At 44.5% G+C, this 15,889-nt stretch overlaps 2 protein-coding genes across 5 annotated transcripts in view; one reads left to right on the forward strand and one right to left on the reverse strand.

The window, feature by feature from the left end:
- Positions 1-1,703, reverse strand: part of aopep (aminopeptidase O (putative)) — a 166,854-nt gene extending 165,151 nt beyond the window's left edge. For 3 of the 4 annotated variants that reach the window (XM_055632918.1, XM_055632916.1, XM_055632919.1), the window contains exon 1: positions 1,463-1,576. The gene's annotated coding sequence lies outside the window, so the exon portion shown is untranslated. The other variant, XM_055632917.1, reaches the window with a different exon arrangement.
- An 11-nt stretch (positions 1,704-1,714) lies between these two features.
- LOC129695721 (fructose-1,6-bisphosphatase 1-like) overlaps positions 1,715-15,889 on the forward strand; it is a 34,419-nt gene continuing 20,244 nt past the window's right edge. Inside the window, exons 1-2 of the mRNA XM_055632924.1 lie at positions 1,715-1,848; positions 14,781-14,966. Of these exons, the coding sequence (XP_055488899.1) occupies positions 1,811-1,848; positions 14,781-14,966 (224 nt within the window). The 5' untranslated portion in view covers positions 1,715-1,810. The remainder of the gene's footprint in view (positions 1,849-14,780; positions 14,967-15,889) is intronic.

Below are 15,889 nucleotides of genomic sequence, written 5' to 3' on the forward strand. Positions count from 1 at the left end.
CTATTCTGTTTTCCTCATACTTCATTGATTGACCCTCTGTCTTTACACCCGTAACTACAAGACCACCTGTACGCACTGGCTCCATGCTGGAACACTTTCTCATCCACTCCCTACGATATAAGATCTCTGCTGCACACTGGGAGCAATTAACCACATATCTTTTGGACGTTGGAGGAAGCCGGAACACAGGGAGAACGTGCAAACTCCGCACAGACAGCCCCGAGGTTGGAGTCGAACCTGGATCTCTGGCGCTGTGCGGCAATAGCTGCGCCTTTGTGCCGCACGGGTCTGTGCGAGGGTGGATTTGCGGGCTGCTGCAGGGTCTGTTCAGGGCCGAGCAGGGTATTTCCCCGAGGATTTGGGAGTTCGGCGGGATGGGAGCGAATACACTTCCCGCGCCTGCTTGCTCTCCTGCCTCAGTCATTTCTGTGATCCTCGCCCACAAATTATTTTGGTTCATTTCCGACTGACGTAAAATTGGGGTTACAAGCAGTTCTCAAGAATGGAATGTTTCATAAGGCCGGGACTGCCTTTATGTTTAAATGAGATCCTGTATTTAGGACTTGATATTCGGTCAGCAAAAGGGCCACATCATTTCACGTACTACTAAATAAAAACGTTTAAAACAGCTGAAGGAAATTACGTTTAAACCTAATTGTGCTTGTCCTAAACTGATTAAATTCACTCTAAAAGTAAAGAATCACTAAATAAAATACCAAATCAAATTGACTAAAACAGCAATGATCAACATATAAAAAACAATTGTTATAGTCCACGAATCTGTTCAACGGTGCAGCAACTGCATTGGAAGTGTGGAAATATTATTTTATCCACAACTTCTTTTAAAAAAAAGGAGAGCTGGCAATTCGAAACACAACCGTTTATACTCTGTTTAATGAGGTCAAAACTTTCTGCTAATTGTATTGGGTGTTAACTGCAGTGGTGATGGAGATCCCACAGATTGGAGGAACGGGCAGCATCTGTGGGTAAGTGGACCCTTGGGGCAGTGTCTCGACCAAAGATCTTATAGCAGAGCTCTGCTATAGGATATTTGGTCTCGACTATCCTCTACCTCCACAGATGCTGCCCGACCCGCTGAGTTTCCCCCAACACTGGTTTTTGCTCCAGTCATTGGATAAGTTAACTGTTACCATAACCTTTTGCTCGGAGCAGTGTACTTGCCCGAGACATAATTACTTTATGCAGACACATCCGTGATGTTAGCAACCATGACAGCGCCACATCGTGGCATTGGGTAGTTCTACTCGTGTACATTTCCAGGGCAGGATATTCTTCTTGTATATCCAAGCGGACTTGTTGTGCACACTAACATTTCAATATTATGTATTTTGCATGAAATAAACACTACCAGTAGAATACACTATCGTCTATTATTAGAGGAAACTGGAAACATTTCCAACGAGATATTGCAACGTGAGTGTTGCATTGCGCATATCCTCACTTTTTATTCTTCGTTTTAAAGTTACAAACAATCCAGCGTTGTTAACAAAAGTCTACGTTGCTAATCCCGGAAGGGTAGGGGACGCCCTGAGGCCGGCATCGAGCGCCGCTGTTGCTTCGGCCACTGACCTGATTAACGTGATTGCAACCAAAGATCCTGTAGCAGCCCTTGGAGCAGCCTGCTCTAAGATCTTTGATTGCAACAACAATGAACTCCCGCCCATGGGGCGGCTGCTGGGTCCCGCCGCCCACCCTCTCTCACACACACACACACCTCCAGCTCCACGCATCCCCGTCATCACCCCGCGTCTCACTAGGAAGCCCTTACGCCCTCGCCTGGCAGCAGAATATGGAGGGGAGAGGTGAAAGTGCAGTTTGCGGGGTGTGGTAAGGCATTGAAAACGAATGCTGCTCCTATTCACAGGGCAATGAATGCAGAGAACGCTGGTGATGCTCAGCAGGTCATGTAGCAGATAGCATCGAGGGAGGGAAAGAGAAGGAACGTTTCTGGGCAATCACCCATTCACTGTTGACTAATCTGTACAGGAGCCCACATCGAGAACACCACAGATGCAGTAGATGAGGTTAGAGGTCCCTGGATGGAGTCGAGGGAGAAGGTGTGAGGGCAGGTGGTTGCTTCTCCTGCTTCTCCTCCTTCTTCTTCTATGTAGTTTTTTTTGGCGGTTGGCAAACAACGTTTTAGTGCATTACCGCCACCAACTGGTATGGAGTGTAGATCAAATAACATTATAACTTATATACTAGTAACCTATATCTTTCCAAACAAATTGGTTACCCTGAGAAAAAGCATTAGGATTTGATAGCACTTATATGAATTATTTTGTAAAATATCTATTAAATCAAATTGTACTTTTTCTTTTCTGAATCGTTCACTCATTTGTCTTCTTTCATCCTCATACCTCTCACAATGTATAATGACATGCTCTATTGTCTCTTCTTGCCCACAGTATTCACATCTGCCTGTATTATGCTTGCCTATTATAAAAAGTGTACTGTTCAGACCAGTGTGTCCAAATCTGATTCTTGAAATTACTGTCTCTTTTCTGTTTTTTCCTGCACATCTCATTTCTCCCACTCTCCTCTGGACTCTGTAGAACCACCGTCCTTTCCGCTCTTCCTCCCATTGCTTTTGCCATCTTTCCTTCAGTCTTTGCTTAATAATGTCTTTGATTTCAGTTTTACCTATGTTAATACTTAAATCAATCTTACTTCTTTTTGTTACCTCTTTTGCTACCTTATCTGCCATTTCGTTTCCGCTAATGCCAATGTGTGCTGGTACCCATAAAAATATGACTGTATGCCCCATCATTTGAATTCGGAATAGTGTTTGTTGTATTTCAATCAAAATGTCTGGCCTACTGTCTGAATGGCTGTGCTGTAAACTCTTTATTGCTAAACTTGAATCTGAACAAATAACTGTCCTTAAAGGCCTGGTATCCTCGACCCACTGTACCGCTAACAATATTGCAACCATTTTACCTGTGTATAGGGTGATTTCACGAAAGGTCACTGGAGCGTAGATCCGCACCCACGTGACCGAAAATCGCAAGTGGAGGACATGCTAGACATCCGGTACATGTTAGTGGATGGGAAAACACGCACTTTCCCACCCGTTTAAAACATAGAAAATGGCCAGGTTTTGATCTGCAATTTATTGTGCCAGTCGGGGTGACCGTGAGGCACAGCTTCCTAGATTTACAGTAAAAAAAAAAGATAGAAACTAAGGTAAATTAAAGAGGGAGCTGAAGGTGCCAATCCAGTGGAAGTGAACAGCGGACATTTGCCGTGGAGATTTAAAGGTCCAAAATATTGGGAATTATCGCGTTTGCTCTCTGAATTTCATCAAAAGTAAGGCATTATTGACTTACTTTTGATGAAATTCAGCGAGCAAACGCGATAATTCCCAATATTTTGGTCCTTTAAATAATCCCCTGACTCCGCTATCTTTAAGAGCCCCATCTAGCTCTCTCATGAAAGTATCCAGGGAACCGGCCTTCACCGCCCTCTGAGGCAGAGAATTCCACAGACGCACAACTCTTTGTGTGGGGAAAAAGTGTTTCCTCATCTCCGTTCTAAATTAGGAGATTAATGGGCAACATTAGGGCACATGGCATTGGGGTAGAGTGCTGACATAGATAGAAAATTGGTTGGCAGACAGGAAACAAAGAGTTGGGATTAACGGGTCCCTTACAGAATGGCAGGCAGTAACTAGAGGGGTACCGCAAGGCTCGGTGCTGGGACCGCAGCTATTTACAATATATATCAATGATTTAGGTGAAGGGATTCAAAGTAACATTAGCAATTTTGCAGATGACACAAAGCTGGGTGACAGTGTGAACTATGAGGAGGATGCTATGAGAATGCAGGGTGACTTGGACAGGTGGGTGAGTGGGCAGATGCACGGCAGTTGCAGTTTAATGTGGATAAATGTGAGGTTATCCACTTTAGTAGCAAAAACAGGAAGGCAGATTATTATCTAAATGATCTTTCCAGGTGCGGCAGAGGTTCACCTGCACCTCCTCCAACCTCATGTATTGCATCCGCTGCTCTAGGTGTCAGCTGCTCTACATCGGTGAGACCAAGCGTAGGCTTGGCGATCGCTTCGCCCAACACCTCCCGGTGGCTCAGCACTTCAACCCCCCCCCCCCCCCCCCCCTCCCATTCTGAATCCGACCATTCTGTCCTGGGCCTCCTCCATGGCCAGAGTGGGGCCCACCGTAAATTGGAGGAGCAGAACCTCATATTTTGCCTGGGTAGTTTACACCCCAGCAGTATGAACATTGACTTCTCCAATTTCAGGTAATCCCTGCTTTCTCCTTCTTTCCACTCCCCTTCCCAGCTGTCCCACAGCCCACTGTCTCCGCCACTTCCTTTCTTCTTCCCCCGCCCCCCCCCCACTCCCACATCAGTCTGAAGAAGGGGGTCTCGACCCGAAACATCGCCTATTTCCTTCGCTCCATAGATGCTGAGTTTCTCCAGCATTTTTGTCTACCTTTGATTTTACAGCAGTTGCAGTTCCTTCTTAAACATTATCTAAGTGGTGTCAAGTTGGGAAAAGGGGAAGTACAACGGGATCTGGGGGTCCTTGTTCATCACTCACTGAAAGTAAGCATGCAGGTACAGCAGGCATTGAAGAAAGCGAATGGCATATGGGCCTTCATAACAAGAGGAGTTGAGTATAGGAGCAAAGAGGTCCTTCTGCAGTTGTAAGGGCCCTAGTGAGACCACACCTGGAGTATTGTGTGCAGTTTTGGTCCCCTAATTTGAGGAAGGACATTCTTGCTATTGAGGGAGTGCAGCGTAGGTTTGCAAGGTTAATTCACGGGATGGCGGGACTGTCATATGCTGAGAGAATGGAGCAGCTGGGCTTGTATAGTCTGGAGTTTAGAAGGATGAGAGGGTATCATATTGAAACATATAAGATTATTCAGGGTTTGGACACGCTAGAGGCAGGAAACATGTTCCTGAAGTTGGGGGAGTCCAGAACCAGGGGCCACAGTTTAAGAATAAGGGGTAAGCCATTTAGAACAGAGATGAGGAAACACCTTTTCACACAGAGAGTTGTGAGTCTGTGGAATTCTCTGCCTCAGAGGGTGGTGGAGGCCGGTTCTCTGGATACTTTCAAGAGGGAGCTAGATAGGGCTCTTAAAGATAGCGGTCAGGGGATATGGGGAGATGGCAGGTACGGGGTACTGATTGGGGATGATCAGCTATGATCACCTGGAATGGCGGTGCTGGCTCGAAGGGCCAAATGGCCTACTCCTGCACCTATTGTCTATAAATGGCTTACCCCTTATTCTTAAACAGTGGCCCCTGGTTCTGGACTCCCCCAACATCAGGAACATGTTTCTTGCCTCTCCAAACCCTTAATAATCTGATATGTTTCAATAAGATACCTTCTTATCCTTCTAAACTCCAGAGTATACAAGCTCAGCCGCTCCATTCTCTTACCATATGACAGTCCCGCCATCCCGGGAATTAACCTTGTAAACCTACGCTGCACTCTCACAATAGCAATAATGCCCTTCCTCAAACTAGGACACCAAAACTGCACACAATACTCCAGGTGTGCATCTTTTCCTCACTCCAATTCGCTACTGTTTTTATTACTGATTTTCCATCTTTTCCCAGTTTAATTTCCTGTCTCCTGTCCTATCCAATCCCTGACCTCCCTCCTGCATTTCTGTATGTCATTCCACACATCTACCTCCGCAAGATCCTCTCACCTCTGCCAGCTGATTTACTGGAAAGCAGAAATCTGGCAAAAAAAACCCGAACAGGAATAAAATAGGATTCATTCTTAATGTGCCTTAGAGCTGGATGCCTACACAGCTACAACAATGCATTTGGTGATTGTAGGAGCAGTATCAGAGCATGCAATTTTGGATGATCTTCACCCCAGAGACAGGGCTCTTGCACTGTAAGACTCAGTCCTCAAGAAACAGCTAATGTTAAAGATCCACACCACCCCAACCACACATTAGGAAGAAGATACAGGAGCCCATTAACTCTTCCAGTTTCAAGAACTGCCTCTTTCCATTAACTATCAAATTCTTGGACCACCCTGCAGAACCCTAACCACAATTCTACATCAGCACTGAATCTCTATGGACTTGTACTACAATGATTGCTCTATCGTGGTCTAGTTTACTTAAAATAAATAATGATTTATTATATATTTATTGTTGTGCCAAATGTACCTGCAAGAATGTCATTGTTCCTGTTCATATTCAATGCATATGAATAAGGAATAATGCATTTAAAAATAAGGAGTGAGCCATTTAGAACGGAGACAAGGAAACACTTTTTTTCACAGAGATTGGTGAGTCTGTGGAATTCTCTGCCTCAGAGGACGGTGGAGGCATGTTCTCTGGATTCTTTCAAGAGAGGGCTAGATAGGGCTCTTAAAAATAGCGGAGTCGAGGGGATATGGGGAGAAGGCAGGAACGGGGCACTGATTGGGGATGATCAGCCATGATCACATTGAATGGCGGTGCTGGCTCGAAGGGCCAAATGGCCTACTCCTGCACCTATTGTCTATTGTCTATTGACCAACAAACACTCTTGACTCAACCTTTCATGACATTTTTCATTTCTGACAAAGTGATTTGCCAATGGATCTGATCTGCTGAGTGATCCAGAATTGGTTCCGTGAACCAACATGGCCACCCTATAATACCTAAATATAATTGCAAATCTAAACTGTGTCTTTAAAGAAGCTACAGTTACAACAATATGCAGCAATATAAAAAAACTGCCCAGGAGCAACCTGTCTTCAAAAAGTACACATTTAATCTGGCCATTACAGTTTTCAGTTTACTCTCAATCAGCAGAAAAGTGATGAGAGGTATTACCGACAGTGCAATCAAGTGGGATTTAGACATTGACAACATCTCACTAGTGCTTATATTTCCAAGACCATTCCATAGTCAGCATGACCTTGTGGCTGGAATATTGTGCCCAACAAATTTGATGCGTTTCTTGAAACGGTGACAAAGCAGATTGACGAAGGCAGGGCAATAGATGTTGTCTACAAGCTCTACAAATAATAAACAATTACTTGCAACTGCAGGAGATGCAACACCTGTCCCTATAGCTCCTCCCTCGACTCCGTCCAAGGACCCCGACAGTGCTTTCAGGTGAAACAGAGGTTCACTTGCACCTCCTCCAACCTCATCTATTGTTGCCAATGTTCTGGGTGTGGACTCCTATATATTGGCGAGACCAAGCACAGACAGGGTCAAAGTCAAAGTCAAAGTAACTTTATTGTCAATTCAATTATGCAACAGTAGTTACACATAGGATCGAAATTACGTTTCGCCATACTCCAAATGTGCAAGTAATATTAAAAACACAGACAGACAACATACCAATAAAAATAGACAATAGACATACATTATTTAAAATATTAAAATATTCACAGTATGCCAAAATGTAGCAAAACCTTTGAGGTATTTTAAACAGGGTGCAACAATGAAAGGTGCAATATAGAAAAAGTGCAAATTCCGTACTGGAGACATTGAGCCAAAGTTATTTTCACAGTTTGTTGTCTTTGTTTGGGTACTGTTCATGGAATTTACTTAAGTGTGTTGAGTAGTCTGATGGCCTGAGGGAAAAAGCTGTTTTTGAATCTGGTGGTTTTGCTCCGCATGCTGCGGTAGCGCTTACCGGAAGGTAGGAGGGTGAACAGTTTGTGTGCTGGGTGAGTGGTGTCTTTGATAATATTGCTTGCTCTCTTGCGACAGCGAGAAGGGTATAGGTCCTGGATTGCTGGTTGGGGTGATCTGGTGATCTTCTCAGCTGTCCTCACCACTCTCTGTAGGGCCTTCTGGTCAGCAGCAGAGCAACTGCCATACCAGACTGAGAGACTGCTGGTAAAAATGCTCTCAATGGCGCCCTTGTAAAAGGTCGTGAGGGCAGAGGGGGGGCTGGTCAGCTCTCCTCATCCGTTGAAGGAAGTGGAGGCGTTGCTGTGCCTTCTCAACTAGGGAGATGGTGTTGGTGGACCATGTCTGATCATTTCGCTGAACACCTTCGCTCAGTCCTCCTTTGCCTACACAATCTCCCGGTTGCTAAACACTTTAACTCCCCCTCCCATTCCCATACTGACCTTTCTGTCCTGGACTTCCTCCATTGTCATTATGAGGCCAAATGTAAATTGCACGAACAGCACCTTATATTTCGCTTGGGTAGTTTCCAACCCAGCAGTATGAATATTGATTTCTCTAACTGCAAGTAACCCTTCGTTTCTGAGGAATTTGAGGAAGGACATTCGTGCCGTAGAGGGAGTACAGAGAAGGTTTACCAGACTGATTCCTGGGATATCAGGACTTTGATATGAAGAAAGACTGGATAGACTCGGCTTGTACTCGCGAGAATTTAGAAGATTGAGGGGGGATCTTATAGAAACTTACAAAATTCTTAAGGGGTTGGACAGGCTAGATGCAGGAAGATTGTTCCCGATGTTGGGGAAGTCCAGAACCAGGGGTCACAGTTTAAGGATAAAGGGGAAATCTTTTAGGACTGAGATGAGAAAAACATTTTTCACACAGAGAGTGGTAAATCTCTGGAATTCTCAGCCACAGAATGTAGATGAGGCCAGTTCATTGGCTATATTTAAAAGGGAGTTAGATGTGGCCCTTGTGGCTAAAAGGATCAGGGGGTATGGAGAGAAAGCAGGTACAGGATACTGTTGGATGATCAGCCATGATCATATTGAATGGCGGTGCAGGCTCAAAGGGCCGAATGGCCTATTCCTGCACCTATTTTCTACGTTTCTATGTTTCCCTCTCTCTCCGTGCCTCCCCCACACTAGTTCTCTAACTAGTTTCACTGTTCTGATGAATTTTACTGTTTGTAGGCCTTGTTGTCACCTTCCCCTCAGCCAACAATGAACCATTGTATATTTCCTTGATCATCGTCTGCTTTGATCTGTCCTTTTCATACTTTACATGGTCTTTGTACCCATCATATAGTTTATGGTTTACCTCTCCCCTGACTCTCAGTCCGAAGAAGGGTCTCAACCTGAAAACTCACCCATTCCTTCTCCCCTTCTCTTTGATATAAATGAATGAATGAATGAATGAATGAATAAATGAATGAATAAGTTTATTGGCCAAGTATGTACACATACAAGGAATTTGCCTTGGTGCTCCGCTCGCAAGTAATAACACGCAATTCCTCCGAAACAATTAATATATATGTTAGGAATTATTCAGGGGTTATATAACTCAAAAACATCCTGTAGTCTTTGACAGTATAGTACAGAAGGGAAAAAAGGAGGTGTGAATTATCATGTTATTGACCCATTAACCATTTTTGAAAGCACTGAAATTGTGGAATTTTAATGACTGAGATGCTCCTGTAAACTACATAGAAATTTTTGCTTGGGATAAGGGTTCCATACTAATGGGTAGTTATATCTTGTATTGGAGGGGTTCTTTATTTTGAAAGAATAAACTGATTGAGGAAGATATAAACGTTTCTAGGGTCGTAATTGTTATGTAAATAGTCTCTTTCTGGAAGATGAGGCAATCAACAGCTGATACATAAGAGGCTGTGGTTAAAATAAGAAAAATCCCTTCACAATTCCCATTAGTCAGTATTATAATGTGGGAGGTAGAGCAGTCCATTTGATTAGAACCAATTATTTATTTAATGTAAACCGAAAATGATGGAAAAACTCACCAGGTAAAGCAGCATCAAAGGAAAAAGAACCAGTTAATGTTTCAGGTCTGGGGCTCTTCAACAGAAATGTGAAAGTGAGAAATTAGTCTAGGTAGCAGAGAAGCATCATTTTCATAATTTGTTTTGATCATTTTGCCTGAGTTGTTGGATATTGGCCAGGGAATTCCACATTATCGTGTACCACCTGACCACCACCTTGAAGTGAAATGCCTTTTTTGTGCCTACGGTTTAAACCAGAATCTACATTTCCTTCTTACACATTTCCTACAGTAAATCATTTTACTACTGGCATTGGAAGGAACCAGATGCTGGTTTAAACCGAAGATAGAATGCTGGAATAACTCGGAGGGTACTACTGGGTTTGAGTGTCAATCTAAATGGAACTATTAGCAACTCTAAATCTTCTTTAACTGAGTCTTATCATTTTAAAGTTGTCTTTGAAACTTTAGAATATCTGCTTTCAATGAACATAGATGGCCATGTGATTGCATTATAAAGGCTGAGTCATTCCCAAATGATCACAATGTGTTCATTATCAAATGTGTTGGCTTTGCAGAATCTCATGAGATCCTAGGTACCCAAAACAAAGAATGCTTTTCAGCCACAGCTTAAACTACTTTATATTCCCATTCATCTGATATACTCTTGGTAAAATTCCAGATGTTATGAATCTCAGCAGTTCACTTTGTCTCAGATTGCAATTAATCAGCTGCACCCATTTTTTGATATATTGAAGAACTTGTTTGTGCTGTAACACCAGTTCCCTTGCCTCTGGAGCAGTGCCCAACATGATGATAAAGCTTTGTGTAGGAAGGAAATGCTGATGCTGGTTTAAATCGAAGATAGACACTAAATGCTGGAGTAACTCAATGGGGCAGGCAGCATCTCTGGAGAGAAGGAACGGGTGACGTTTCGAATCGGGACCCTTCTTCAGACTGATTTGAAGAAGGGTCTCTACCTGAAACGTCACCCACTCCTTCTCTCCAGAGATGGTGCCTGCCCTGCTGAGTTACTCCAGCATCTTGTGTCTATCTATGATGAAAAAGCTTACAGATATCTCCTATGTCTGTATTGTTTGGACAATGATGCTAGATTCGTTTTTTTTATATTAAAACTAGACCAAGTGCAGACCCGTTGGGTCTGTTCACCCAACGTGCGTTTGTGGGGGGGGAGGCGGCATGCAGCGTCACACACTAACTACCCCCCCCCCCCCCCCCCCCCCCGCACTCACGCTAATTACCCCCCTTGATATTATATTAATATTATTAATTTGCTCCTTTTACCCCATAACCACCCTATCTACTGACGCATAGCCCCCAACCTACAGTCACGTTTAGAGAGGGGGGGGGGGGCGGGGGTAGAGAGTGAGGGCAGAGATAGAAGGGGCAGAGACAGAGAGAGGGACTGAGACACAGAGAGAGGGGCAAGGGGTGTGGAGTGTGGAGGGGGGGAGAAGAGGGAGGGGGGGTGAGGGGGGAAAGGTGGGGGAGAGGAGGGGAGGAGGGAGGAGAGAGAGAGGGGTGGGAGAGAGAGGGGGTGCTGAGAGAGGGGGGGTGAGGGGGAGAGGCAGGGAGCAGGGAGTGGGAGGGAGGGGGGAGGGAAATTCACAACTAACCTCAGTCATATATGGCCTCCCCTTTATTCTAAGACTGTGGCCCCTGGTTCTGGACCCGCCCAACATTGGGAACATTTTTCCTGCATCTAGCTTGTGCAGTCCTTTTATAATTTTATATGTTTTTATAAGATATCCCCTCATCCTTCTAAACTCCAGTGAATACAAGCCTAGTCTTTTCAATCTTTCCTCATATGGCAGTCCCGCCATCCCAGGGATCAATCTCGTGAACCTACGCTGCACTGCCTCAATCACAAGGATGTCCTTCCTCAAATTAGGAAATCCTCAAATGTTGTAATTCTTTAATGTGTTGTAATGCAAGTAAAAAAATTGTTTTGAAGCAAATAGTATTTCCAGTAATTGAATTGTGTTGCCCAATCATTTCACTTCTTCAGTGAAGGATGAGTCTTGCTGGATTCCTAATACAGTAAATCTCTGATAATCTGGAATTCTTGGGACTTTTTGTTAGGTTCGGAGATTTTTCATACTGTTGGAAGTTACTCCTATTAATACCAACATATTTCTATTTCCCTCTTTTAACATGATACACAAATGTTTAATAAACTCTCAGATGAACCTAGTGCATTTAAAGGGAATGTGAAATGCACACGAACCCCAGACCCTGAATTCATTTCCTGACCTCTGATGGTCCAGATTCTAACCCTGCATCTGCCTCCACATCCCACTTGTACCCTGGACCTCGCAGCTCGCGTTCTGGTCTACGGAACGATCCAGATGCCAGACCATCCAGAAAGCAACAAATGGACACCTGATTATTTGAGTTGTACTTAAAATGCAGTGCTGAAGGAGTGCTGCAGTCAGAAGTGGAATCTTTTGGTTGAGGAATTAACAAGAGACCTCATCCCTCTCCCTCTCCCTTGAGCCTCACATCCGCCATGTCATTAAAACCTCCTTCTTTCATCTCCGCAACTTCACCAAAATCAGACCCTCTCTCACACCTCCCGCTGCTGAAAGACTCATCCATGCCTTCATCTCCTCCCGACTGGACTACTGCAACTCACTTCTCCTTGGCATCAGCTCCACCTACGTCAACCGACTCCAACTGGTCCAGAACGCAGCCGCCCGACTCATCACCCACACCAAATCCTGGCATCACATCACTCCAGTCCTCAAACAACTTCACTGGCTTCCCATCTCCCACCGGATCACCTACAAAATCCTGTTCCTCACCTACAAAGCCCTCCACCGTTTGGCCCCCCCATATCTCACTGACCTCCTCTTCCCCTACCAACCCTCACGGTCCCTCAGATCCACAGCTAGCGCCCGCCGGGGGCTCCAACAACAAGACCCGGAGCGCGGCCCTGCATCAACTGGCGTGGCTTTAATGGCCGCGGGACAATTACCATCGCCCGCCAGGGGGGCTTTGATTCTGACATCGGGAGGCGAATGGGGAGTGCAGGGGAGAGATAAGACTTTGCCTTCCAGCACAGCGAGGAGGAGATGCGCTGTGATGGATGTTTGTGTAAATTGTTCTTTCTTGTGTGTATGATTGCAGAAACAACATTTGTTTGAGTTCAAATGACAAATAAATTGTATTGTATCAGCCAGTCTCCTTTCCATCCACAAGTCCAACCTCCGCAGTTTTGGGGTCAGAGCCTTCTCCAGGGCAGCTCCCAGGCTCTGGAACTCCCTCCCCCAACTGATCCGCAATTCCGTGTCCCTCACCATCTTCCAGTCCCGCCTCAAGACCCATCTCTTCACCTCTGCCTATCCTTAGCCCCACGTCCCCCTCCCTTTTCATCTGTGCTTGAATTGCCTCATATTGTATTTTGAATTGAATTCTGTCTTTAATTTGTGTACTAGTCATGTCTCTACTATTTATTTCATTCCGCTTACATGTTTTTCCTCTACTTGCTACATTTTTGTAAGGTGTCCTTGAGACTCTTGAAAGGCGCCTATAAATAAAAATTATTATTATTATTATTATTACCCTCACGCTCAGAATATAAGATTCCTGAGCATTATCTTTGCAGTGTTTGTCCTAATGGTTCACTGAAACTTTATTCATACATGTACCCAGGTATAGTGAAATTCCATTTTTGTATAGTACAGTAAAAAAAAAATCTTACTACACATAGGCACAATCATACTTACGTACAAGAATGTAATAAAAGATTGCATTGAGGCAGCACACTAGAGCTGCCACATTTCCAGTGTAATTTATTGCAATTCAAGTCCACAATTGCTAAAAATGTAGTCTTAACTTTGCCATAAAGGCTTGTTCTGGTGGTGGCATTGGGTTGGAATTGCAAGTTGGTCTTGCATTTGTATGGGCAAATGGGGTTGCTTAAATGGAGTATCTTGGTAAGCATTGACGAGTTGTGCTGAAGGTCCTGTTCTGTGTTCATGTTGACCAAATCAGACTATATGGGCATTATTACAGTGCTCTTCGGGAATCTGTTATCTGGGTGTCCAGATCCAAAATTACAGTTCATGACAACTTTTCAGAGAGCACTTCATGCTGAGGGAAGTCCCAAGAGTGAAAGTCACTTTATAAATGACAATAATTGTAATGTTACAAACTGGAGATTGTGTAAAGTTGGAGGTGCACATTAGATCAGGCAGCATCAATGAAAAGAGAGATAGAGTCATCCTTTCAGTTCAATGACGCATCCCTGTACTCTATTCTGAAGAAGGACCATTGACTTGAAACTTTACCTCTGTTTCTTTCTCCACAGAACTGCCTGATGTGCTGGCAGATCACACATTTCGGATCATATTTTCTTCCGTTTTTATTCAATACAAATGCCAGATTTCATTTTCTTCTTTTTCTGTCTGGACATGATGTATCTTCCTCCGAATTTGACAAATCAGTCCAACCCCAAAGTTCAATGGACCGCATCCTATGGACTGGGAAACACTTTAATTCACTTTGGAAGCCCCGTGTTGCAGTTGAAGGAGTGTGGTCGTTGGAAAAGCAAGATGCCATCATCACGTTAGGAGATTGCCTCTCAGTAGGGGTTTGGGCACGTGTCAGACTGAGGTTTAAACTAAACTGTCGGCAGTTCCAGGTTCCAGCTCGATTAGAAAATCATACAATTCGACAACTTCACAGTTTAAAAGTAACTACCAGAATGCAGTTATTACCATTTTCCAAAATGATAGCGGATAATAGCGACATGTATTTAATTGCATCAACTCATCGCAGAAATATGGTTAGATGTGTTTTAAACTCACAAGAGATCCGTCAAGCAAGGATATTTTCCAGTGGGAGGATTAGCTGCAGCCTCACTGATTTGTTGCCATTTCTGCAGGAATTTCACCCAGATCCAGCCGAATGTTTTGCCTTGAGTACTCAGTGGAGGGGGCTCCTCCTCTTTCCTGGGCTGGCTTTTCAGGCGATTGGCTGGCTGCAAATCTTTGAGGTGGATGGCACCTCCTTCCCCCCTGAAGTTTGTGTTGTGTGAGCTTTCCTCCCCAAGCCAGCTTGGTGTGTGTCTGCCTCTCCTCCTTTCACCGTGCACCCTTGTCGTTGCAGCGCTGAACCAGGCAGCATGACAGACCGAGCTCCCTTTGACACCAACTTGATCACTGTGACCCGCTTCGTGCTGGAGGAGGGCAGTAAGGCGAAAGGCACCGGGGAATTGAACCAGCTTCTCAGCGCTCTCTGTACTGCTGTCAAGGCGATTTCGTCGGCCGTCAGGAAAGCGGGCATCGCCAACCTGTAGGTATTTGCTGTCCAGCAGTTCTTCCACTAAACTGTCGGGGCGTTTGGAGTCAAGTTATTGTTTCATTGCCTAATGCAGCCACTTTGTTTCTTTGGAGCAGTGTTAGAAAACTTACAGCATGTTTTCAGTTTGCGTTTGGACGCCCTCCATAGTTTGAACGCGGATATTACAAACTATTCCCATCCTTCTTTAAAGATAGCAGTTACTTTATCGTAAAGGATGAGCAAACGTTTGCTTAAAGCTGTTAAATAAAATGATACAGTGAAGAAACAGGCCCTTCGGCCCAACTCGCCCACGCCGACTAACAATGTCCCAGTTGTCTGCGCTTGGTCCATATCCCTCCAAACCTGTCCTGTCCATGTATCTGTCTTACTGTTACTTAAACGATGGGACAGTCCCAACCTCAACTACCTCCTCTGACAGCTTGTCCCATACACCCACCACCTTTTGTGTGAAAAAGTTACCCCTTGGATTCCTGTTAAATATTTTCCCCCTTCATCTTGAACCTATGTCCTCTGGTCCTCGATTCTCCTACTCTGGGCAAAAAGACTGTGCATCTACCCGATCTAGTCCTCTCATGATTTTGTATACCTCTATAAGATCTCCCCCCATCCTCCTGCGCTCCATGGAATAGAGACCCAGCCTACTCAACCTTTCCCTATAGCTCACACCCTCCAGTCCTGGCAACATCCTCGTAAATCTTTTCTGAACCCTTTCAAGCTTGACAAAATCTTTCTTATAACATGGTGCCCAGAACTGAACACGATATTCTAAATGCGGTCTCACCAATGTCTTATACAGGAAATCTGCTGAAATTACTTGGGATTCTCCAGCATATTAAAACCCTCCGCGTTAGATGTGGACCCAAGGCTGCTTGTAGTTCTATATATTTCAGTGTTATATATTTATGACTGTTTCT

Source organism: Leucoraja erinacea, chromosome 3 (assembly GCF_028641065.1).
Source record: "Leucoraja erinacea ecotype New England chromosome 3, Leri_hhj_1, whole genome shotgun sequence".
Classification (NCBI taxonomy): Eukaryota; Metazoa; Chordata; class Chondrichthyes; order Rajiformes; family Rajidae; genus Leucoraja; species Leucoraja erinaceus.